The 22,936-nt window shown below is 57.4% G+C and overlaps 9 protein-coding genes across 9 annotated transcripts; 4 read left to right on the top strand and 5 right to left on the bottom strand.

Annotated features, from left to right (window-relative positions):
* Window positions 1–385: 385 nt before the first annotated feature.
* Window positions 386–3,607, bottom strand: L226DRAFT_547907 (uncharacterized protein; the record flags this gene model as incomplete). Its single annotated transcript, XM_067682540.1, has 15 exons — window positions 386–491; window positions 556–1,127; window positions 1,191–1,316; window positions 1,366–1,462; window positions 1,513–1,549; window positions 1,609–1,708; window positions 1,764–1,865; window positions 1,922–1,973; window positions 2,029–2,193; window positions 2,252–2,462; window positions 2,521–2,618; window positions 2,671–2,782; window positions 2,841–2,871; window positions 2,926–3,348; window positions 3,434–3,607. The coding sequence occupies 15 exons, from the start codon at window positions 3,605–3,607 to the stop codon at window positions 386–388; spliced, it is 2,406 nt and encodes an 801-aa protein (XP_067530575.1).
* A 238-nt stretch (window positions 3,608–3,845) lies between these two features.
* Window positions 3,846–5,482, bottom strand: L226DRAFT_259796 (uncharacterized protein). Its single transcript, XM_067673358.1, has 2 exons — window positions 5,270–5,482; window positions 3,846–5,193 (listed from the first exon to the last, which is right to left on the bottom strand). The coding sequence occupies exons 1-2, from the start codon at window positions 5,322–5,324 to the stop codon at window positions 4,148–4,150; spliced, it is 1,101 nt and encodes a 366-aa protein (XP_067530576.1). The 5' UTR covers window positions 5,325–5,482; the 3' UTR covers window positions 3,846–4,147.
* Window positions 5,483–6,202: 720 nt separating this feature from the next.
* On the bottom strand, window positions 6,203–7,141 carry L226DRAFT_259862 (uncharacterized protein). Its single transcript, XM_067673360.1, has 2 exons — window positions 6,655–7,141; window positions 6,203–6,591 (listed from the first exon to the last, which is right to left on the bottom strand). Exons 1-2 carry the CDS (start codon window positions 6,964–6,966, stop codon window positions 6,280–6,282), a joined length of 624 nt encoding a protein of 207 aa, XP_067530577.1. The 5' UTR covers window positions 6,967–7,141; the 3' UTR covers window positions 6,203–6,279.
* L226DRAFT_259861 (uncharacterized protein) lies at window positions 7,142–7,915 on the bottom strand. Its single transcript, XM_067673359.1, has 3 exons — window positions 7,637–7,915; window positions 7,393–7,581; window positions 7,142–7,315 (listed from the first exon to the last, which is right to left on the bottom strand). Exons 1-2 carry the CDS (start codon window positions 7,827–7,829, stop codon window positions 7,394–7,396), a joined length of 381 nt encoding a protein of 126 aa, XP_067530578.1. The 5' UTR covers window positions 7,830–7,915; the 3' UTR covers window positions 7,142–7,315; window position 7,393.
* A 364-nt stretch (window positions 7,916–8,279) lies between these two features.
* On the top strand, window positions 8,280–9,802 carry L226DRAFT_539246 (microsomal signal peptidase subunit). The gene is made up of 5 exons (XM_067681649.1): window positions 8,280–8,375; window positions 8,434–8,493; window positions 8,556–8,642; window positions 9,366–9,456; window positions 9,512–9,802. Exons 1-4 carry the CDS (start codon window positions 8,337–8,339, stop codon window positions 9,441–9,443), a joined length of 264 nt encoding a protein of 87 aa, XP_067530579.1. The 5' UTR covers window positions 8,280–8,336; the 3' UTR covers window positions 9,444–9,456; window positions 9,512–9,802.
* A 128-nt stretch (window positions 9,803–9,930) lies between these two features.
* L226DRAFT_470850 (Pkinase-domain-containing protein) lies at window positions 9,931–13,885 on the top strand (the record flags this gene model as incomplete). Its single annotated transcript, XM_067676340.1, has 6 exons — window positions 9,931–10,389; window positions 10,447–10,789; window positions 10,843–11,145; window positions 11,196–13,050; window positions 13,102–13,723; window positions 13,781–13,885. The coding sequence occupies 6 exons, from the start codon at window positions 9,931–9,933 to the stop codon at window positions 13,883–13,885; spliced, it is 3,687 nt and encodes a 1,228-aa protein (XP_067530580.1).
* Window positions 13,886–14,654: 769 nt separating this feature from the next.
* L226DRAFT_575106 (uncharacterized protein) lies at window positions 14,655–15,969 on the top strand (the record flags this gene model as incomplete). Its single annotated transcript, XM_067685154.1, has 2 exons — window positions 14,655–14,913; window positions 14,969–15,969. The coding sequence occupies 2 exons, from the start codon at window positions 14,655–14,657 to the stop codon at window positions 15,967–15,969; spliced, it is 1,260 nt and encodes a 419-aa protein (XP_067530581.1).
* Window positions 15,970–16,931: 962 nt separating this feature from the next.
* L226DRAFT_616419 (NAD-P-binding protein) lies at window positions 16,932–18,035 on the top strand (the record flags this gene model as incomplete). The annotated part of the gene is made up of 4 exons (XM_067686904.1): window positions 16,932–16,959; window positions 17,012–17,464; window positions 17,526–17,584; window positions 17,645–18,035. 4 exons carry the CDS (start codon window positions 16,932–16,934, stop codon window positions 17,972–17,974), a joined length of 870 nt encoding a protein of 289 aa, XP_067530582.1. The 3' UTR covers window positions 17,975–18,035.
* A 2,715-nt stretch (window positions 18,036–20,750) lies between these two features.
* On the bottom strand, window positions 20,751–22,720 carry L226DRAFT_539254 (squalene monooxygenase). The gene is made up of 5 exons (XM_067681650.1): window positions 21,866–22,720; window positions 21,419–21,794; window positions 21,271–21,361; window positions 21,036–21,207; window positions 20,751–20,976 (listed from the first exon to the last, which is right to left on the bottom strand). Exons 1-5 carry the CDS (start codon window positions 22,634–22,636, stop codon window positions 20,920–20,922), a joined length of 1,467 nt encoding a protein of 488 aa, XP_067530583.1. The 5' UTR covers window positions 22,637–22,720; the 3' UTR covers window positions 20,751–20,919.
* Between the last annotated feature and the right edge of the window lie 216 nt (window positions 22,721–22,936).

Raw genomic sequence — 22,936 nt, forward strand, 5'->3', positions numbered from 1 at the left:
CAGAAAAATACATATGTAAATACGTCGACGACGACGATCGGCGGCCCAGGCTTGTGCCGAGTACTGAGTACATGATACTTGCATGATACGCTACACTGTGGGCGTTCCGCTAGCCGCTGCCGCTCCCAGATCACTAGCGGACGATTACTCGAACACGGCACCGAAATGGGACACAGACACGGGACAGAGATACGAGTGACGGACACGGGGGACAAACCGAGAGAGACCAAGAGCACCAAGCGGTATATCTATCCTCCAAACCTCTGCAGGGAATCAATATGCTTTGTGACAGACGAGAGCGAGAGACGAGAGACAAGGCGGAGGGACGGGGAGCACAAAAAGCGACGAGAGCATTGGGCTGACGAAAGCGCGGTCGGTGCGGACCTCACCCGCTGATGATGGGCGCGGACATCTGGTACTGGTTAAACGTGTTCTCGTACCCGTTCGACATGTGGGAGTCCATCGACGGAGGGGACTCTGGCCAAGTGAACCTGTGGGCGTGGCGCATCAGCCTCATCCCATCCCATGCATGCTGCGATACCATTCAACACGTACCCGGGCATCATCATGTCCTTCCAGTAGTTGGGGTTCTGCAGCGCAAGCAGCGCGCCCCAGTTCTCGTCCTGCTGCGTGCCAAACTGGAACATCCCGTTCGGCGAACCGTCATTGACAGCTGTGTACGCCGGCTCCGTCTCGAACACCGGCGACGTTGGCATCGTGTACGACGAGTCGGAGAACGACGCAGGGCTGCTCCCCGCGATGCTTTCGTATGACCCACCCGGCGCGGACCCGAGCGGGCCGTACTGAGACGCCGCGGCTTGGCCAGGGGACGGCTGTTGTTGGAAGTTGCTGCTGCTGCCGGTCGCGTTGCCCGATGCGTTGCGGGTGGCGGTCTGTGCTGGAGGCTGTGAAGGAGGCTGTTGATCCGAAAGACGAGCACTCACCGCCAGGTCGCGGCGGTGCTTCCGGAGGAGCCCGTGGAGGAAACGCGAGTGCAGCGCGGGCGTGTGCCGCTCGTCGATGGCCACTTCGGGGGAGCCGAGCTTTTCGATGAGGCGCGTGATCAGGTCGAAGATCTCCTGCTGGCGTTCGCGGGAGACAGAGTGTGCGAACTCTGGGCGCAGCAGCTGCGAGGACAACGGCAGTCAGAATCCAGGAACGACGGGTGCCGAACGCGGCGTGGGACGTACCTTGAGCAAGAAGGCGGACGCGAAGGAGGCGAATACGAAGTAGCCATCTGGGGAGGTGCGCATGTATCCAGTCGGGATCAACGTGTCAACAAGCGTCACAATGACCGCCTTTGCCGACTCGAAGCACTATGGTCCGGTCAGCAACATCGAAGAGCGCTACCTGAGAGAAACATGCCTTCTCCAAGAACAGTTGGTCCTCCGGCTGGAAGCCGCGCCTGAACGCCTGCTGGAAGCCAAAAGAGTACATAACGAGCCTCGCGTAGCCAGTGAGGCTGCAAACACCCAATAAGCAAGGGGATGCGCGATGTGAAAAAGAACATACAATGGCAATAGCTCGGCGCGGAACTTGAGCGCAGGATCTGGGCGAAGGATGTTGGTGAGAGGCGTGGACAGTAACTACGCATATCATCAATCGCACCTGTCATATCTGAGTCCCTTCGGAATCGGTCCATCCACTCCTCGAAGTACTGCGTCAACTGGCTATCGTAATCGAGGATGACTGAACGGAAGTCGAGGTTCTGTCCAAGTTACTGTCAGAGCGCGCCCCGCCAAGCAAACGAATCCGACACATACTTGATTCAACCCAGTGGGAGACTCGGGATCGGAGTAGACGGCTTCGTGGAAGCGCGACACGACACGGAGCATCTGCGCGTATGCAGACGTTCCAATGTTGAGCTGCACGCAAGCGGTCAGCAACATTGCATCATCAGGCACATACGCCTACGACTCACCGCCGAGTTCATCCGCGAGGACTTGTACCAGTCATTTGAATGGCGAATCGTGCTTGAAAGATCCACTTAGCCTCCATTTCACGGTGAACTTAAGTACTAATACTCACTAGTCCTCCTTGATCGTCGAAGGCTTGCCGAACTGCGCAGAGGTCGAACGGTCGAGGTTGAAGCACAGCAACCATACTCGTGTTTGGTTGACCATCTCACGCTCTTGCTTCTCGGTCTTGGGCTTGACGTTGGACACGACGTGCAAGTTGAGATCTGTCGCGATGCTGTTCACGCTCTGTCAGCAAACACCCACAGCGTGATCTCGTCTTCGGTAAGACGCACCGGATGGCAAGACCGGTGTACAGCCAGTTCCTGTCCTCCTCCCAGCGTCGCGCTGGAACACCGTAGAGACTCATGAGGATGTAAGCCTGAGACAGCTCGACGGACTTCCAGCCATTTAGGAGAGCAGAGGCGGCCGCATGCTTGGCAAAGTGCATCGCAATGGGGTAGATGTCGGATTTCTCCGTGTAGTACCTCGACGAAATCGCGCAAACTACATAAGTGCAGCGAATGGTCAACAACCGTACACCATGAGAGCAATGAGTACGTACCAACGGTGAATAAGAACGGACAGCGCGCGAACGTGGAAGCCGGAGTGTGCAGGACCGGGTCGAGGACGTCGCAGTGTACGTTCACTCGCTCGAAGTAACTGCGGGGCATGTCAACAGCACGCCAGGGACAATGGAGGTAATGGCACACACATTTTGAATAGCTTCTCGACGTCATCAGGTGTTACCAGGCCATGGACAAGAATCTCAGGTGGGCTGACGCTCTCAATCATGGTCGCACGCAGTCCAAGATTGAAAGCAGGTCCTGTTGCAAACAGTCCATCAGTCCACCTGGCAGCGCATACCACTTCCAAGCCACAAACCTGGGTCAAAGAACGTCTCGCACGCAACACCCTGATCATCTGTTAGTCTCGTACAGCCCCATGATGCTCAGCCTGCAACACTCACAACATCATCATCCGACGACTCGCCCTCCTTCGGCTTTGCGGGCGTCTTCTTTTTCCTCTTGCTCTTGTTGTCGAGCGCAAGGTTGGCAAGCAGACCAATGGGGACGGCCTCGCTCGGCAGGGCCGTCGGGCGGTCCTCGGCATCCTTGAGCGGCTCGTCGTCCTCCGGCTGGCCGACGCTGCCGCGCTCCGTGGGCTCACCGGCCGCGCCGTCCTGGCCCTCGTCGTCGGAATCGTCGCTGTGGCCCTCGGCGCGGGCGTCCATCTTGAACGCACTCGCGCCGGCCGACGCTCCGGCAGCCTGCACGCTCGCCTGGAGCCTGTCGAGCCAGGCTAGCACATTCTGGTTGTTCTGGTCCGTCGGGGATGTCGCCATCCGGTACGACGCGATCGACATGGGCGTTGCCAGATAGGGGTTGTGAATCTGCGAAGCGCAAGAAGCGGGTCAGTGCCGAGCACGAGACAGCGAGCGGGACCGGTGCGGCGTCCCCCGACACGGAGATACATACCTGCTTGAGCAGCGACTCGATAATCGCATTCTTCTGGCGAATCTGGGCAAGAAGATACTCGCGTTTGCTGGCGCGGGAGAGAACAACAGTCCAGTCAGCATCTTCCTCGTCTCCAACGTGCACAAAGCCATCCGAGTCCGAGGAAGGAGAGGACGCGGACGCGTCGGCGGACATCACGCTCTCACAGAAGTGCTGGGAGGCAGACATCGACGACACGAACAACGGGGTCGCGGAAGGAAGAGATCTCCGCGCCGCCGGCTGTCCCTCTCTTATGTGCACAGACTCGGGGATGAGAGACACTCACTTTGGAGCATTCCGGGGTTTTCTTCCTTCAACTATGCACTGATGCCCGCCAGCCTTGCAGCGCTTGCACGTGTTCTCTTCGGGGGGAAACTCACACCTCATCTGTCGCACCGCCATGGAAGATGATCAGCCTCCGGACGGCATCAGGCATGGACCGTGCCCCGTAATGGCGGTGGCACGCGCGCGTGGACGGCAAGACGCACCTTGAGCTTCTTGCAATGTTTGCACGCTCCGGGCCTACGATATTGCCAGCGAATATCGAGCGCGTTCAGCGTCGGATGCGGGACGGGTTGGCCGAATTGGCGCCAAAAGGACGATATCCCCGGAAGGCCGTGCAATCGGAGCGCGTTCAGAGGAGGATGGGAAGGAGCTGGGTTAATGCACGTCAACACGTCGCAGACCGGTGAACACTTACAGCCGGGCAGGAAGCGAGCTCTGGCCCTGCGGCGGGGGCACGCTCACCGTGGTGAACCCCGTCGCCCCGAAGGGCCCGTCGTCGTCGCTCTGCGTGTCGCTGTCGCCGCCGTCGAGCGAGTCCTCGACGCGCGCCCGTTTCGCGGCCTTGCCCCCGCGCCCACGGCCCCGCGCGGCGCTTGCGGATGGCTGCCGGGAGGAAGACGCCTGTGGATGCTGGGAAGCGTGCTGGGACGCCATAGGATAAGCATGAGCATGTCCGTCGTCCGTGCCACCCACCGAAGGGGTCGAGACAGAGGACGGCAGGTTCGTGAACTCCGAGCTGGGGGTGTACGACGATGCGGAGGCGTACTGCTCGGGCTGGTAGCCGACAAAGTTGTACGACGAGTGCTGCTGCTGCTGCTGCTGTTGCGGTTGCGGTTGCTGGTCGCCGCCGTAGAAGTACGACTCGGTCCCTGGGCCGAACGACTGCCCCCCGTGTGACGGGGACGGCTGCGACTGCTGGTACGTGCCCGAGGGCGCCGCAGGGACACGGAGCTGAGGAGCAGCAGAGTAATTGACTGCAGCGCCACCCCGGCGGGATATGCGGGTCGCGGGTAGCCCGCGCTGTGGGCGGTCGGCGGCGGCAGCAGTCTGGACGAGGTGCGAGTCGTACGACGTACCCGGATCGGCACCGTACGGCTCCTGCTGCACAAAGTTGTACTGGTTCTGGGGCGGGGGCGGGGGCGGGATGGCAACATGGTGGAGTTGGGACTGCGCTTGCTGTTGGAACGGGACGTTACCGGACATTGGACCCCCTCCTCCCTGTGCGTAGTGCTGGCCGCCACCGATCGTTGCCCCGTAGTTTTCCATGATCCACTGCTGGTAGTCCGGGCCCTCCGGGACGATGGCTTGGTTCGGGTCGTAGAACGAGGGCGGGGGGCCGATCATGGAGGGCGATGCGTGCTGTCGGGGGACTGGGCGAGGGCGGGGTGAGACAGGGTGGAGATGGCCGTTCGCGAGAGAGCTGTACGCACCTCTGGTGGGAAGAGACGGAGGATGTGCTTCAAGTAGCAGACAGAGCAGTAATGATAGATCAGAATCTGTATCTCCCTAGCGCTTGCTTAAAGGAGTGCTTACCTCCGGATTCCCCTGCGCTCCCGGGGGACCGACTCGCCCGCTGAGAGTTGGACATGAAGCTGTCACCGTATCCACGCGGTATAGGCGGTATAAAAGAGTATAAAACCGAGGCGATAATCGATGTTCAGGCGGGGCGGTGTATCTGCCTCGGGAACTAGATGGACAGGCTGTGCGCACTTTGCGGAAATGACGCGGGGCAAAGGTCTTCGACGGTTCGACCGGTGCAGCACCGCGGTGTTACTACACTGCTTGGCGGTTCAGAGACAAGTCGTCAGAAGTGCCCAGGGATTCCAAGTGTCGCGGGGCAGAGGGGCTGGGAGACAGAGGATGACCAACTGCTCGTCGTGGGTCGCCAAAGTGTGTCAGATGTACTTACATATAATGCGCGCGCTTGACTCGTCCCTGAAGTCTCCCCCAAGTGTGATCTATCTTCAAAACCAGATTGGCGAACGGACCCGCCGAGCCAGGCGCAGGGAAAAGTTGAAGAAGCGAGGTTAGTGCGTGTGGTTCAAGTCCAAGGTTGTGCTTAGGAGGCGAGCTCGGATTCATCTGGATTTGGGTCGATCAGTCTCCTGTCCCAGTCCTGCCACCACATTTTCCATAGATTATTCTTAGCAATCATCGCTCGACCACTGGTTTGCCTTATTATATAGTTCCTGCATTATCCTACCTACCAATACTAGTTCTTACAACATCTCTCGAAAGTGTGCCAAATCATCAACATCGACAGGGATCCCGCGGCCAGGGTCGCCCCACTTTAGACGATCGGGCGCGCGTATTATGCCGATATGTTCGGAAACGATCGCGTATGATCGTGGTTCTTGGCGGACATTTATCCCTGCTGACATCGAGCTGAGTCGCTCATATCCACCCAAAACCTCCTGCTCTGTGCCGCACAGAGTTGGGACTCTGTCGCCCGCACGGGAATGCCCAAGGGGAGTAAGAGGACGCCCGAACGCGAATGTTCGCGCCCTCGATAAACAGCTTGTACGGCAGGACGTGATCCACATCTAGCTTGGGAGCCAGATCCTGCGGCGCGATAAGCCGACAATGGTATTGCGATTATTTGTTCGCGTCTCGCCGCAGCGTGGGTGTTGTCTTGACTCTGGTAAAAGACAATTGGCTGTGATCATCTGCCAATTATACCCAGAGCATGGCAGTGTATAGACTACCAAGCACTTGAGAGGGCCTCGAGGCTCGAGCTTGAACCCGAACTGTGTTCCAGATCTGAGGGAAAAATATGTCTGGTTGTCGTATTCCTTGTGTTGCATGGACTCCGGAGCATTCTGCACATGCTCCGAGTCGATGCTGGGAAGACATGACTGTTTAGACCGAACGCCGAATGTCATTATTGTTATGCAACAGTAAATTTTCGACTCGCTGACCTTGAAATGGTCCAAGGACCCTTGATGGGTGTCTGAGGAAGACATACGGCGGGTGCAGTCGGAGCGCATCGTCATATGTTGGCAAAACAACCCATGCACATGTCGACGCCCAAGAACCCCGACTATAGCAACCGAGAGGCGCAAGTATCTTGGAGAAACAAACGGAGGTATACGTACAGTACTGATACAGCAGCCATCTTTATACTGTGCACCGAGTCGGACCGAACCATGATTTCGAAAGATCCACCGGCAAATGAAGGCCAAGTCGACGCAAAGGAGTCGACAACCTTGGTTGCCGGTAAGCAGGTCCATCTTTAACTTATCCGAGGGTTTAGCTTCTTTCCGGCTTTGTGATATACGTTCTTTAGTACCACGACGGCGCGCACCCGATGCAAACACTTTTGATGCATGCGTGTCCAAGCTTTGAGGTTTTTTTTGCGGCTATGGCAACCACGGAATCAGCGTTGTCAAGCAAAACGTGGCAGCTTCGGGTGCGTCGAGTTGAGGTAAAGTCGGAGACCTATGGGATAACGTTGCGGACACTGAGTGAGCCTTAAGGTCGACCGACGGTCGTTCCAATACGTTAACCACTGGCTTCTGGTAGACTAGAGCTGGAGTATTCACAGTGTCGGTAGGACTGGCTGGAAACGAGGGCACATACCTGGAGTGTACACGTTGCATGAGAAGAAGAGCATGTCAGGGATATTGATATCGCCGGAATGCTATGACGCGGCCTACCTCATGCAATGTTGTATATGATTGCCTGAAACGCCAAGAATAATGACATGGCTTCCCAGCAGATGCGTCGGCGCATGTAAGCGGATGCTTGATCATCATACTTGAAGACTTGAGGGCCTCGTCGGTGTCGTAGTGCTAAGCCACCGAGGGCGGTCTCTTGACTGCGCAGGGTCAACGAGATGGCATTTCCTAGACAGAGACGAAGGTGAGGAGGCGGGTAGCACGAAAACAACGAAGTACACACCAGCATACAAGTAGGTTCTTGGACCTGAAGGAGCAGTACACCTTGGACAGCTTGCTCTTCGGACACACTTCGACCGTGTTGTCGACCACCCACCCCCTACTGGCGGCTCAGACGTGACGCACATATTCTGTGTGCTCACCAGGAATGTTACTGGCATGGTCGACAACGTCACAGCGGGATGGCGGGTGACCATGCAAAGGCCTCGCGGTGATCACGCTGTTGTAGCGGTGTTTCCATCGGACTTGAGGCCATGGGGGTATATCCTACCTTATCAGAGTAGCTTCGCTCGAGTGAAACAGGACTATAAACCGATGAGCTCACCTTCGAAAGTGAGTATGGTCAACCCCTCCCTCGTGGGACGGAAGTCATTGGGCGCTCCGACGAAGAAAGTGCTTGTCGGAGAATTGCGCGACGCATCGTAGGCCATATATGCATAGCCAGCATATGGTGTCGGTAGTCCACGAACTCCAGGTGTGTATATGCGGATAGTAATCTGACCGACATGGTGGTTGGAGGACAACGAACAACGGAACGCCAGGCTCGGGGCGCGCGACAATGGAGAGGGATGAACGGAGTTTGCCGACTCGAAGCGCTCACAACACGTAGCCCACCAACCCCGCCACAGTATCTCTCGTTTCCACTCATCCTCGCCTATTAACCATCTATTACATTTGTTCTTTGGTCTTTGGTCTTGCCCACGATGGGAGACATTCTGCAGAAATACCTTGAGGGAAAGATTGTTCGTGCTCTCACCTCCATATATCCTGTGCGATCGTGACCTCGCCTGGATTGCACAGGACTTCGAGGGCCAGAAGCTTGTCGAGCAGATCTCAAGGAACGCATTGATTGCGGCGACGGTATGTTTGCTCTCCTGACTTTGCATATGTCTATGACTGAGTTCTTGTGCCGTCAATGATAGGTTGTCTCTTTCGTGGCGGGATTCGCATCGCAGTCGCTCCGCGTTCTCTTTGGCGTGTTCGCGCTATTCGTGATTGTGCTGTGTGCGGTGAGTGCTCTTGCTACGGCCTTGGTCTCACTCCCAGAGACTTGTTCTTTCCTCCTTGCAACTTGTCCCTACGCTCCACGAGTCTGTTATGACCTGCTGTGAGATTGTGATCAACCTCATTGCAGTCATTCGGGCGTCGCCGCCAACTGTACGGGCTTGCTATTTAAGTACAAGTCATGGCTTGTCAGGTAGCGTTGTCATTCGACTCTCAGCGGTGTGCCTTCGAATGTAGTATCGTGCCGCTGTCGCCGTGAGCGACATCTAGACGGCAACGTGCATGTGGTTCGCAGGATGCATGTGAACAATGTGTGCTGGCGACAGCATGTGATGGACGAGGAAAATGTCCGGGACCTTCGCGAGATGACCCAGCGGGCGGGCGGTGCTCATGACTGACGAGGCGCGAAGATGTCTTTCCTAGAGATGGTGAAGCCCTATTGTCTCCTCCGGGGAAATGGTGGACTGCAGACTGGCGGTGTCGCTTTGAAGAACAACTCCATGAGATGACCATTCACAACGATATCAAGCCTGCAGAGCAGTCTTTTACGGGCTGGGAGCCAATCACGATCCGCGACGTGCAAATCAAGTAGGGGTCCTGTACCACGAGGATATGCAACTCGCGGGTACCGGACCCGTACTTTGAGTAGATGGCTTCACTGCATGGCGCAAGAAAGTTGTCTAGGCGCCTTGATAGCTGGCAGTGGTACTGATAATTCGCTTGTTCAGGCTGTGATCCCACCCTGGCCGGCCTACAGACGTCATCCGGTGAAGTGGCTCCCTGCGAAGAATCCGAAGGATCAGTAATACCTCCGTGCTGGTGAGAACGTCATGGCTTCTGATAATAACGCGCAGCTCATGCAACTCCTGTGTAGAGCACCTCGCATTTCTTCTCCTACGCAGTACTGTATGCGTAAGTGCAAGACCTCGAAGGAACAATGTAACGTCGCCTCGGGCCTGCATTGTCTTTTGTGGGCGGACTTCGGAGTTTGTTTATGCCACCCCGCCGGGTGCAGTTAGTTGCCTTGTCCATCCCACCCTGTTGTCTGGTGGCTTTCTGTAGGATAGAGCTGGCGTAGGGTACCCCGTCCTAGACATTGTGATGTCGCGTAAAGTAGCAACGTGGATGTACATACCTTCGAACAATATAGCCTCTGAATCCGGAATGATCGCAAGTAATATCCGTGCATTGCCCGCATGAGCGCTTCAACTTCTTGCCATCAACCTCCACCCCCGTCGTGCTCAAAGTCCCCCACGTCGTCCAACTCGTCGTCGCCGACCGCTCAGCGGGTTTATGGACGCATACCCGACCGGCTTGAGCACTCCCGTCACCCAAGAAGGCCTCCCGACTCCGACCCACGGGGGCATGGTCGCCGGCCCCGAATACGACGTGCCTATTACTCAGAAACCCATCGCAGCGCAGACACCAGATTCAGTAGACACAGGACGACAGTCATCCGCGATGGATCGTACGGAGAAAACAGAACGATATGCACAACCACAGGCGAGGGCGTCATCGGCGTCGCAGAGACCACGGCCGGTGTCGATGCCACCTCAGGCCTACGCCCCACCCACGAATGGTGAACGCGATCAAAGATATGAAGAGGGACGCCATGGTCGCACGGAGGGAAGCTCGTCTAGCAAGTCACGCGGTGGGACACGGATACTGGGAGACTACACGCTGAGCAAGACGTTGGGTGCGGGGAGCATGGGGAAGGTGAAGCTCGCACATCACAACATTACAGGCGAGAAGGTGAGCAGCTGTCGGTATCATTCCACTTTGTCCGGGGATGTGACTTCGAGAGCCTAGCTCGCGGTCAAAATTCTCCCCCGAGTCGTCCCCAACCCCACCGCCACGGCCCCCACGTCCGACGCCGCAGCGAAGCAAGCGTCGAAGGATGCCTCAAAGGAGATACGGACGCTCCGTGAAGCCGCACTGTCGATGCTCCTCCACCACCCATACATCTGCGGGATGCGCGAGATGATCATCCACCAGCATCATTACTACATGGTGTTCGAATACGTCAGTGGGGGCCAGATGCTCGACTACATCATCAGCCATGGTCGGCTACGGGAACGGGTCGCACGCAAGTTCGCAAGGCAGATTGGCAGCGCGCTGGACTACTGCCACAAGAACAACGTCGTCCATCGGGGTATGTGCTTGCCTACCTCCCTCTTCGGGTCCCACTAACCCAGATGCCCTCAGACCTGAAGATCGAGAATATCCTCATCTCGCACTCAGGAAACATCAAGATCATCGATTTCGGTCTCTCGAACCTCTACAACCCTGCGGACCATCTCTCGACCTTCTGCGGCTCGCTCTATTTCGCTGCGCCCGAGCTGCTCAATGCCAAGGTCTATACAGGCCCCGAGGTCGACGTGTGGAGTTTCGGAGTGGTGCTATACGTCTTGGTATGCGGGAAGGTCCCATTCGATGATCAGAGCATGCCTGCGCTGCACGCAAAGATTAAGCGGGGTTTGGTAGAGTATCCCGTCTGGTTGAGCGCAGGTGAGTTCCGCTGTCTAGGCATCCGCACTTTCCCTCATCTCGCTTTGTAGAATGCAAACATCTCCTGACTCGCATGCTCGTTACAAACCCTGCCGCCCGCGCGCCACTGTCCGAGGTGCTGAGCCACCCATGGATGGTCCGTGGGTATCGGGGTCCCCCCGACTCGCACCTTGTGCACCGCGAGCCACTCCGCGCCGATGAGCTCGACCGGACTGTCATCAAGGGCATGAAGGGGTTCGAGTTCGGCACTGAGGAGGAGATTGAGCAGAAGTTGATCGAGGTGCTCGAGTCCGACTCTTACTACCGCGCATTGCAGTATTGGGAACGCAAGCGGATGTCCAACGGGCGCAACGGACACGTGCGCTGGGGCGAGTCGTTCTCCAACTCCTCTCTCGCAATCTCGCACGACGGCAGTTTCTCGACGTCTACCACGAAGGTCGACCAGTCCCCGTCGAAGAAGAACAAACGCTTCTCTGGCTTCGACTTCTACCGCCGCAAGTTGTTCTCCCCTTCCTCGTCGCCGCCTAGCACCCCGCTTGCCCACTCGCCCCCCAGCTCGCAGTCGCACCTCTCGAACTCGTCTCTCCTTGAGTCCGCCCGGGAGCCTGCAGACCCAACGTATGGATTCCATCCTCTTATCTCCATCTACTTCTTGGTCCGCGAGAAAATGGAGCGGGAGAAGGTCTACGGTCCGGGTCACTTTGCAAACTCTCAGCTGTCCCTGGAGTCCAGCTCGCGGCCAGATGCGCTCTCCTCTGATGCCTCCGCACCTCCCCCGACGTCGGCGAAGCTGTTGTCGCAACCTGCCGTTCGCAAGCGCGAACCACCCATTACGGGCAAGCCTGACTACAGCATGCCCCTTCCCCGCCTCCCAGCACCTGAGACGTCTCATTACTCTGGCTTGTCATACGATGTTACCCCGGCAACCCCTTCCCCTACTACCTCCACTTTCCCCCAACCCCGCGCGCGTGATGCTGCGCTCGCGCCACCGAAAGGTTCCCAGCCTCCGACATTGCCGAAGACCGTCGCGGCGTCCCCTGCCCGCCTGTCTATGTCTATGTCCATGCCCCGCGAGCCTGCCAACACAGCGCATCGCCGGAGCCACAGCCTCAGCCAGCGTCCGAGCGTTCGTGGGTGGCATGGCATGTTCGGATTGACCGGCGCGGATGAAGCCAGCGAGCACGGAACGTTGCGGCCGCGCAGGGACATCCTCGAACCGCCGCGTACGGCCGGCCCGGAGCTCGGCACATTCGCGGAGAAGATGGAGGCGCCGCCAGAGACCGAGAAGCGGGAGAGCGAGGAGGAGCCGCGCACACCGCTGGTGCTGTCAGCAGGCGCGACCCTCGTGCGCAAGTTTGGCAGTATACTAGGGGGTCGCGGTGACGATTCCCGACGGATGGGCACCCCGACAAAGCGTGGCAGCATCCTCACTAGCTTCTCGCCCCGACCCTCTGCTGAGGGTGAGGCACAGGAGAAGGAGGCGCAGAGGAACGGAGTGCAGTTATCCGCCGCTGACGAAAAGGTCGCGCAGGAGGGCGTTGGCACGATCTCTCATAGCCAAAGCCAACCGGTGGGTTCGATTCACCGCCGCGCTGCGACCATTCTTGATCCCCAGGGACGTTCCACACGCCATGAGCGGCGTAGCAGCACTGGGGCTGCCCTGTTGTCTGGCGTCGGAGGCACGATCGGACGTCATCGGAGACCCTCGACTGGCGGAACGTACAATCCGTCGAAGCCACTTGGTGAGCGGCTATTCGGGCGGACCGACGAGGAGGACGAGCAGGCAGAGCATCACGAGAATGAGGACCTCCCGGCTGAGAATGGCGCAGGCGATATGACTAGGGATGAGGAGTCTCAGGGAGAGGACAGGGAGTTTAAGCCTGTGTTCCTCAAGGGTCTCTTCAGGTGAGCCGAAGCATTTTCTTGCCTTTTATCGATTCTCACTCCTGTCATTAGCGTGGCGACGACATCGACCAAACCGCCGCAGGCCATCAAGACAGATATCAAGCGAGTCCTCGACCGCATGCAAGTTCAGTACCGCGAGACGAAGACAGGCTTCGAGTGCATCCATATGCCTTCTATCGACGTCTCCTCCATCCAGCCCCCGGCGTCAGCTCATCAGAAGCGCCCGTCTACGAGTTCGTATGATGACAAGCAACGCACCATCACGAAGAAGGCATCGAAACGTTCGTTCGGCATGAGGAGCAGGGAGCGGGAGACGGCCAAGGACAAGGAATTGCCTAGCCGTCCTTCCGGCGCCACTACGCTCAGCACCTCCGCCAGCAGTGCGTCGTCCTCGTTCTTCCATGTGTCTTCAAATGCACACACGGCCACCGTCGAACCAGCTCAATCCGGCACGTTGGAGAATCTGGTGACCCCCGCACCCGAGGAGCCATCTGCTCGGTCGCAGTCGCCTTCGAATGGCAAGACATTGCCGCCTATACCCCGCGACTTCGTACCGGGCAGCCCTCAACAGGGCCCGGCGTCGCCATTACCCACAGGAGCAGTGGACCACGATGTCTTTGAGAGCATTGGGGCGCACTCCCTCGCTGTACGGTTTGAAATCAACGTCGTGAAGGTCAGTTACCCCGACATCCTCCCACACGTGTCCTGTGTCTGATTTAAACTTTGACAGGTGCCTTGGTTGCCTCTTCATGGTATCCAGTTCCGAAGATTGAGCGGCGATGGGTGGCAGTATCACATGTTGGCGCGCCGTGTGCTGACGGAGCTCAAGTTATGACAGTTGCTTTGCCCCGGGCACCGTGCGCAGTCTCCTTTCCTCTCTGTGTTCTCGGCTTTGTTTCTCGGTTTCGCCACTAATCGCATCGTAGTACATACTGCTCCCTTATCGCCATACGTTCACGTTCAGCTACTTCGCGCTTTCGCTTCGGAAGTCCCTCTCTTGCTTGCCCTTGCTCCAACTTCTAGTACGGCCGGTTACGGTTTTCCCAGGGCTAGACCAGCATGACCTTCTTTTCCTGTTGACGACGACGACTCTGAACGCGCGCTCTACTACATATTATGCTCCCCTACGTATCTCCTACGACAGCATCCCCATCCTTCTATTTGTATGATTGCTATACCGGTACAATGCGGAAATCAAGGTCTCTTGCGACACCTTCAGGGGGTTCTTCAGGGTACTCCGAGCCCCGAACTTTGGAGCCTCTATCATCACACGACGGCTGTTCAGTTCTTCAGGATGCATGCAATTGCGATGCGTAAAGGGTGCGCCGCCTATCGTTCCTACTCTTGTGCGATAACGAGGGAATTTCTCGGTGGCCACAGTTCCCATCATAGTGCCAGGATCTCCAATCCTTTGATTAGGCGGGGCCGCGTCTGTGTATCCTATTCATTGCTTCAATCTGCAGAACATTTGCTGTCTTTGGCTGATAACGCTTAGACCATGGCATGATAAGCACCGGCGGCAGGAGTATATACTTAGGGCTGGACGACACGCCCATCCCCGGATCAGCGTCCGTCGTGCCAGCGCATAGAGTCGACCCATCGCCATGTCGATTCACCATTGTCCTACCGAACTCCTCGAGCTTGTTGTAGACAATGTAACCTGTCAAGCCACACTTCGAAACCTGCGCAGCGTCGATAGCACGTTCTGTGCCCTCGCCACACCTCGGGCATTCCACACCGCATATGTAACCAACCTGCCGGAATCTGCGACGGGCTTGAAGTCGCTCATGGAGTGTGACGACTTCGCTCGACACGTCCATTCACTGGTGTTCCGTTGGACAGATGCCGCTGATGATATTCGAGGTAAGCTTTGCTTCTACTCGTGGATATTGTCCGGAGTGCCGACGTCGTGATTCAGGGAATCAAGACCTGCAGAGGAGCATGCAAGTTGCGCTCATCTCCGTATTCGCCCAACTGCACAGATTCCCTGCGCTTTCGGCACTCGACCTCAAGTTCTGCCCTCGGTTATTTCTCCACCGCCGGAATGCAGCAGGGCTGATCGCGAACCTTGACGAGCCCGCCCAACGTCTCTTCCTGCAGTCCATTATCATACAATCTCTGGCGAGAAACACAGACTTCCCTCACATCCGCTCTCTCACGCTTGGGAATCTCGTTCCCTTCCCCCTCGCATGTTATCAAGAGACCGGGTTCGCGCAACTGCTGGAGAAGGTTGAGCGGCTCGACATCTCCGTGCATGGAACGAACAACCTTCATAGCCCGGGCCAAAACACGGAGGAGCTTTGGGAGTGGACGTGGCAGGAGATCGTTCCAATCCGCCTCCTCGGCCCGCCCCAGGCACAGCTCACGTCGCTCTCGATAACTAGCGACCAACCAGTAGGGCGGGTGCCGCATGTCGAGCTCGGCGGTCTCTTCTACCCCGCTTTGCAGCATCTCGCGCTGGGAGGTGTCACATTTACCGGTGCACGGCGGGTCGAGGACTTCGTGGCCCGTCACCGCCGCACGCTCACATCCCTTGTGCTTGACTCGTGTCCCATGCATGTCACAGAACGCTTGAATGGGCCTGACCGCACCTGGGCGGAGGTCTGCGACCGCTTCAACGCGGAGCTTCAGGAGCTGGTCGACCTGGACATCACGTTGCGCACGAAGTGGGGGTTGGACGATATGGAAAAAGCACCTCAGATGCGGTTGACATATGAGACCTCGCTCACTGGGTTTGGGTACAATCGTGGAAGTGGCTGCGAACAGTTCGAAAGCGCAGATCGTTCGGCACTGGAGCGGCTCGTTGCGGCGGTTAAGTCTAGGAAGCAACGACGTGGTCCGCAATCCTTACGACCGCCACCTCTATCCGGCATTATCCTCAGACAGAACACCGAACCATTCGTCGTCCCTATACTCTAGATATCCACTTGGTTCATACGCGGGCCTGTCGTAGGTCAAGGACGTTCTTCGTTTGATGCAGGCTTCGTAAGAATAGAGAGCGCGGCCATGATTGCCTGTAGTAGAGTAGACAGTATCATCGAAGACAGGAATGTCGTCCACTTGTCCATGTAGGGGAACGATATCGCGTCAGTGTCGAAGCCGAGCATGAAATAAAGCCCTCACTCGAGGTTGCAAGTCCTGTTGGTATACCCTCCTGAGATCTCGGAACTGCCGTTCGGGTCGATCGACCTTCTGAATGGTGTCTCGAACCTCCTGCACGCGGGCATCCAACCAACCGTGATGACAGTTCCTAGCCAAGGAGCTTATCCCTAAAGTTCAGATGCCTGAAACCCGATGGAAATACTTACGGGAGCACCGCACATTCGGACATTGGGCCCGGATTTGTAACTTCATAGGGTATGCAGCAGCCCTGTCCGCTGTGTAGTAGCAGGTGTCAGATATTTGAGGCGGCCTGAAGACCTAAATGATTGATAGACTAGACATCAGCAACGGGGTGCTTTCTCAACAGAAGATACATACCGTGGTCCAGATGCTGTGTCAGCACAGAGGGACTCGGTCGGGCGGGAGCCTCCCGCCCGGGTGGTCGTCTTGAGTCAAGCACGCCGAGAACCCATTGGTTGCAATATTCGAAATAGTACGTACTGTAGCCTTGCATTGCCAATATGCGATCTTAGAGCGACCGGTGCCGGACGAGACAGGCAAGACTTGCTAATTGGGCCATTGTGACTCCAACTTCGGGCGGGGGTACCTGGAGGAGTGGTTAGTTACGGCATGGCTCGACCCGCAGCGCAGTTCAGTGACTAACATCGGGCGGGGATACATCCAGTATAAAGCTAGAGGAGAACAGCGATTAGCTCTCACTGGCAAAGAGTAACACAAAACCCAAGAGTCAAAACCGTACCCGCTGAAATATTCTCGTGATGTCCACTTCACCTCGCGTATGGATGAGTGAGTGCGTCCATTTTACCGGTTTTACACTCACCCACGTTTTTCGTGACAGTTACCGGGGCGTCCTCTGGACTCGGCCTCGACACGACGCGGTACGTCCTCCAGAAGGGCGACATCGCAGTCGCAACGGTCCGCAAGCCCGAAGTCCTCGATGACCTCAAGGCGCAGTATGCCGGCCGCCTGCTCGTACTCAAAGTCGACGTGACAGTCCACCAGGACATCATCGCAGCCTTCAAGAAGGTGGAGGAGGCTTTCGGGAGACTCGACGTCGTCGTCAGCAACGCCGGGGTCTCCATCCTCGGAGAGATCGAGAGCACGACAGATGAAGCCGCACATGCGATGTTCGAGGTCAACTTCTGGGGTGCTACGCACGTCCTGCAGGAGTCGGTGAGGTTCATGAGAGAGGTGAACCAGCCGGGGAAGGGTGGCCGCATCATCCAGATCACTTCGGGCACCGGGATCGTCGGGTATCCCGCGTGTGGCTTCTACAGTGCAAGCAAGCACGGTGAGCGATCGGTGCTGATATTCACAGCGATGCCGTCACTCACAATTTGGACACAATGTAGCAATGGAGGGGCTGACCGAGACTCTGGCAGCCGAGGTGGACCCTGCATGGAACATCAAGGTCAGTCACATCTGCGGTTGAAGTTCAGCGCGACGCACAGGCTGAACATACGAGATCCAGGTGTCCATAATTACCCTTGGAGCGTTCCGCACGAACGCAGTGGCGACAGGGATGGTCAAGCTCCCGCTCCATCCAGCGTACGCCAACTCGGCCTCCGCAACATCACGCAAGGCGATTCTTGCTAGTCTCACGGACAAGATGGATCCTGCGTACCAGGTCAATGGGGATACGGCGAAGGCCGCGGGCGTTCTCTATCGTCTGAGCGAACTCCCTTCCCCGCCAGTTCGACTCGTTCTGAACTGCGTGGAGTTGGCGCGGAACAAGATAGCTAGCTTTAGCAAGGAGCTCGAGGACTATGCGTCCTGGTCTGAGGGAGTGAAGCTGAATTAGTGTACCTTGTATGAACTAAGGAGATGACGAAGATTGATACTGAACGCTCGGGTTTCGTGAAAACATATGATCTGGCGGCTGCCGCGGGACCCTACTATCGAACCCGACTCAGAGAGGGTCTCCCTGAGGCACAGGGGACAAAAGTCGTATCAGCGGCTGCTCCGTCATCCACCGAGAAGCAAGAGTGCTGCAGGTAGACATGTGTGACTCATGACTCTGAGAATGCGACGGCAAACGGAGGCGCCCATTAGGTTCGTAACGATCACGTGATAGTGGCCGCTTGACTTGGTGGCGGGGTGGTCGGATTTGTTGGCCGTTAAAGCTAAGTGAACGTCAGAAAACAGGTAGGCTGAGTAGACACTTGTTGGGTCGGGACGCTGTGCTCTCCAGAGTATGCGGAATTGAACAGTCTGTGAACGATACGTCCACTGCTACTATGGCATAATCGAGCCAACGGCCGCAATGTGTACCAATATTACAGAAGACTAGCAAGGAGAGCCGGTCAAGTTACTTCTTCTTGGACTGCATCGCCGTAATCCCAAAGATGCCACTGACGTTGGCACGATCTTCAACGGGGCCAACGTCCACGAGGAGCGACACAATCATATACATCCACCCCGCTTGTGGGCTCGTTACCGTACGCAGTATACTCTGAGCCGATCTGGTTGCTCTTTCCGTACGGCGTCACCCAGAACACCACGGCCGACTTGCCATCTAGTCCGTCGGGGTAGGTGCTTTCGTAGACATCTTCGCACACTGAACGCTTCACGGTCCCGTCGGGATTCTGCTCGAGCACGCGGACGCCGTTGTGATAGCGCAGGATGGAATAGCACTCGTTTTCCTCGGTGTACCCGATGTTGACCACGCGGTCCGTCATCACTGTGATGTCGTAAGTTTCGGTCCTGGTAATCAGCCATGGCTTGGGGTCGAGCGAGAGCGCGCCCAGTGCACGGAAGAGCGCTGCGTTGCTGCCCTTCAGCCATCCGCTCAACTTGTCGAGAGGGTTAGGCATGCCGTCCTCCCACCGTTTCTCGAATGGGTATGCGTGGCGCAGGCCAAAGCCGAGTGTGCCTCCGTCAGGCAGGAACGTCGGGTTGGCGAGCAGCTCGGCAAGAGCTTCGCCCACCACGGAGAAGTTGGAGTGCTTCAGGTAGATGACGGATAGCTCGTCCGGGAATGCGACGGCAGGTGGGCCTGCCCAGTAGAGGTTGTATGTGATCGTCACACCTCGTCACTGGAAGGACTTCGTGCTCGACGTCGCTAAAGAACGCGATGTAGGCAATGCGCTTCATGTCGTAGTGGGCTGTTGCTGAGAGGAGCTTGGCGGCATCGAACGTCCACTCGTTCCCTTCGTGCCGAAGGACAAGGGCGCCGCCCTCATGAGGAGTCGGGAAGACAATTACGAGAGAGCCGAACACATCGGTTCCACGCGGCGTGTCCTTGTGCGGCTTGAAGAACGCGTCTTTCCCTGTGTCAAGCGTTAGACCTGGGCACTGGGAACAGTGAAAGGATGAGGGACGTGACTCACCATAGACATTGAGCTTGTAGAGCTCGGCTCTGATCCCCTTGGTCTCGTCATCTCCAGCGAGGAGCCCAGCATGAACGATGTCGACCAGTCGGGACTTATCGACGTCGAAACCGATAAGGAAGTTGTCAGAGTCCATCTTTCCCGCCTTGCGGTAGGTCTCGTCGAGCACGGCCTCCGCATTCCTGCCGAAGCTTGCAGGTTCGCATGCCTGCTCGAGCTTGTGGAGAGCCTCCACATCCCGAGTAGACGTGCCGGAAAGACTCAGGTGGCTGTGTCGACGCTGATCAGAAACGTCGGGATCTGCAGGGGAGGTCATGATACTCACCGTGCATTCTTGTCTTTGCCGTAGTAGAGCGTGAAGTCCCTTGGTTGCAGCCCCAGCGTACCGCTGCAAAACGGCGTGTTCTCGGCTAAGGTTGAGCGGAGTAGCCGCAACAAGGGCAGATCGGGGATTCAGACGTGAGGTCGGACTCGGATGAGCCAGTGCTGGGTGTTGGATTTGGAGGTGAGGATCTGTAGGGTATCGACGGTGATGAGGCGATATTAGTACAACTTGCGGTACCGCAACGTGTGAGTCGAACGAGGTCTTCACCAGTATTGTTACACGCAAAGTAGCTCTACACCGGTTACGCGCTGCATTCGGCTCCTGTACATGCGGCGTTCGATTGGAGGCCCTAAGATGGCTATTGAAGTGGCACACCGGTGCTTCAGCCAGGGATTTGTCTTCGTCAATGGCGACTCATCACTCTATTATTCTAGTCAATGTAATGAAAGTCAGTCGCACCTGCTTGAACGTCAACCAAGATAGCGATCAAACCCATCCTCCAGAATTCAAGACATCAAGATGTACGGTGTGAATTTGGATCATGATTTAGATCAGAGCGAGGCTCGAGGTCAAGTATCGATCATTGCTGCCAGGAACTGGAACACGTCGTGCGCCATCGGCTCTTCTCCGGGTATTCGCAGCAAGCGAGAGCGTGCGCAGGAGCGACAATCCGCGGACGGAGTTCGCAGATACATCCTATGTAGCGTGAGGAGTCGTCGCCGTCGGTGAATATATGCGCATTTACGTACCAAACTTCATGATGGCCGGATGGCCTCCTTAGAACTTCATCCTGCACGGCCGTATGCTCGGTTCTGTATGAACGCTTGGAGCAGGGCAAGGAATTCGCTCGACGCTCACCAGCACTCGATCGCACGCCGCCCGTTACATCCACCACCCGAGGAGTAGTCTTCGCTATGTGCTATAGAATGAATCGTGAGGACGTATCCATGCATTAGCATCCGAAGTGACGTGGGTATATATTACAAGACTATACGCTACATTCTACCAGAACAGCCCCATCTACGACACCGCCCCAATGTGCGTCGGACATCGGGACAGACAGCAAACAGGGTCTCGACATCACCAAGGGCTTCACGGACGGAGCTCCGTCCACAGTAGCGGCATGAACACCACACACGCCGTCCAGAACTGCAGTCCTCAGCACGTCAGCACAGCATCAACACGGGCGAAGGACAACAAGGACGCACCACTTGGAGGCTCTTGAACGCGAGGAACGGGTACTCGTCTGGCCGCGGACGCCTGAGGATGGGCTTACCGTCGACGACGCCGACCTGCCGCGGGTGCGTGAAGAGCACCCAGATCGAGTAGAACGCGACGGTGAAGAAGTGGCGGAAGAGCATGAACGGTGCTTGCTCGATACTGTTGACTACTCGTCAGGACGGCGCTCGGAGATGGAGGTGAAGACGACGGGGATTGACGTACGCGGCGAGCAACGTCACGGGCTCGCGGACACAGTTGCCGCCGAGCTCAAAGTATTTGAAGCATCCTGTCCGGAGGACTTCGAGGAGGGGGTCTAGCGGCAGTGGCGACATGAGACACGCGGGAATGACGCTGGGAATTGAAAACGCACCGTGTGCTCCGAACAGGTCGTACAGCGCAACACTGAGGATGTTCACCGTTGACGAAAGCGGCTTGCGTGCCCAGTGCCATCGGTGAAGAACAGGCTTGACCTCGCTCCAGTCTGCAAGGTTCTTCACGTCCAGCAGCATGTCACGGAGAAGGACGACGTCGTTGAATGCGACGGTCATACCGCCACCCGTGAGCGGATGCCGCATGTTCCACGAGTCGCCGAGGAGCAGGACGCCCTCCTTCGTCTGCTTGCCCTGCTCGGACGCCGGAAGGAGGGAGTTGGGCATCCGCCGCAGGCGGTCATTCTCGAGGGCTTTTCGTGCGGGTTGGTGGAGGGCAGCGGGGAGTTGAGGGATGATGTTGTTGAGAATATGACCCTGCAGCAGGGGTAAGGAAGCATATCCGACGAGAGAGGGAACGTGCAGCACGACAAAACGAGGATGCTCACCTTGAGGTCAGAGGGAACGGGGTTCTTCACGTCAACCAATACCCGCGTGTCGTGCGTACCAATCTGGTATGACAGCACTGGCCCATACCCCTCCACAAGCATTACCGTTCCATGTTTTGGGATGGGCAGTTGCGCATCTTCGAGCACGAGCCCAACGAAGTGACTCTTGAGCACGGGTTGGATCGCCGCCTTGCCCATGACCTGGCTCCGGAAGTTGGAAAAGCAGCCGTCCGCGACGACGGTGAGGTCCGCAAAGAACGCCTCCCTCTCGACCGCGCCCTCCTCCTTACGCGTCGCGCGGACGCCGAGGATACGGCCAGACAGAGGGCACTCGATGAGCTCCGAGACGGTCGCCTCGACGACCTCGACGCAATTGGCCTCCTTGGCCTTCGCGCGCAGCGCCTGGATGAAGCGGCCGTGGTGGAAGGCGCAGCCCTCGTAGCCGTCGGGGTAGGGGATGTGTACGGGGTTGCCCCCGAGCATGACACAGTAGCCGTACGTCGGGACAGCGTCAATGCCCTCGACGCACGTCTCGAGGCCGAGGTTCTTCAAGGCCATGATGCCGCCAGGCTGGAGGAGCTCACCGACGATCCTATCGGGCTCTGCGAGCGAGCGTTCGAGGAGACATATCCGGAGAGGGCGGCCGCGTTCGATGGAGGCAGCAGAGAGCGCGTGGGCGAGAGCAGAGCCAGCGACGCCGGCGCCGACGATGATGATGTCGTAGGAGGCGGACCACATGTTGTCGCGCGGGCGTGGAGGAGAGCTAGTCATGTTGGAAGCCGTGGAGGTCGCCTTTTGAGCGTCGTGCGCGGTGCTCCAGCCCAGTCGTCGCTGGTCTCGTCGTCGGTCTCGACTTAGCAGCCATTTTATGTCGCACCACTTTGCAGAAATCCGGCGCTTCCCTTCTCGCGGTCGGATGAGCGCCTCCCGATTCTGCCTAGGGCAGGCTAAGTGAGTGCCCCAACTTAATGCGTACATAGATCGAGTGCTAGAACGGTCTAGGATCACGTCGAGAGCCCTGATGTTGGTTGATTATGACCCGCAGGAAGATAGGAAGGAGGAAAGCTATGA

The sequence above is a fragment of the Lentinus tigrinus genome (assembly GCF_003813185.1).
Source record: "Lentinus tigrinus ALCF2SS1-7 unplaced genomic scaffold L226scaffold_41, whole genome shotgun sequence".
Taxonomy (NCBI): domain Eukaryota; kingdom Fungi; phylum Basidiomycota; class Agaricomycetes; order Polyporales; family Polyporaceae; genus Lentinus; species Lentinus tigrinus.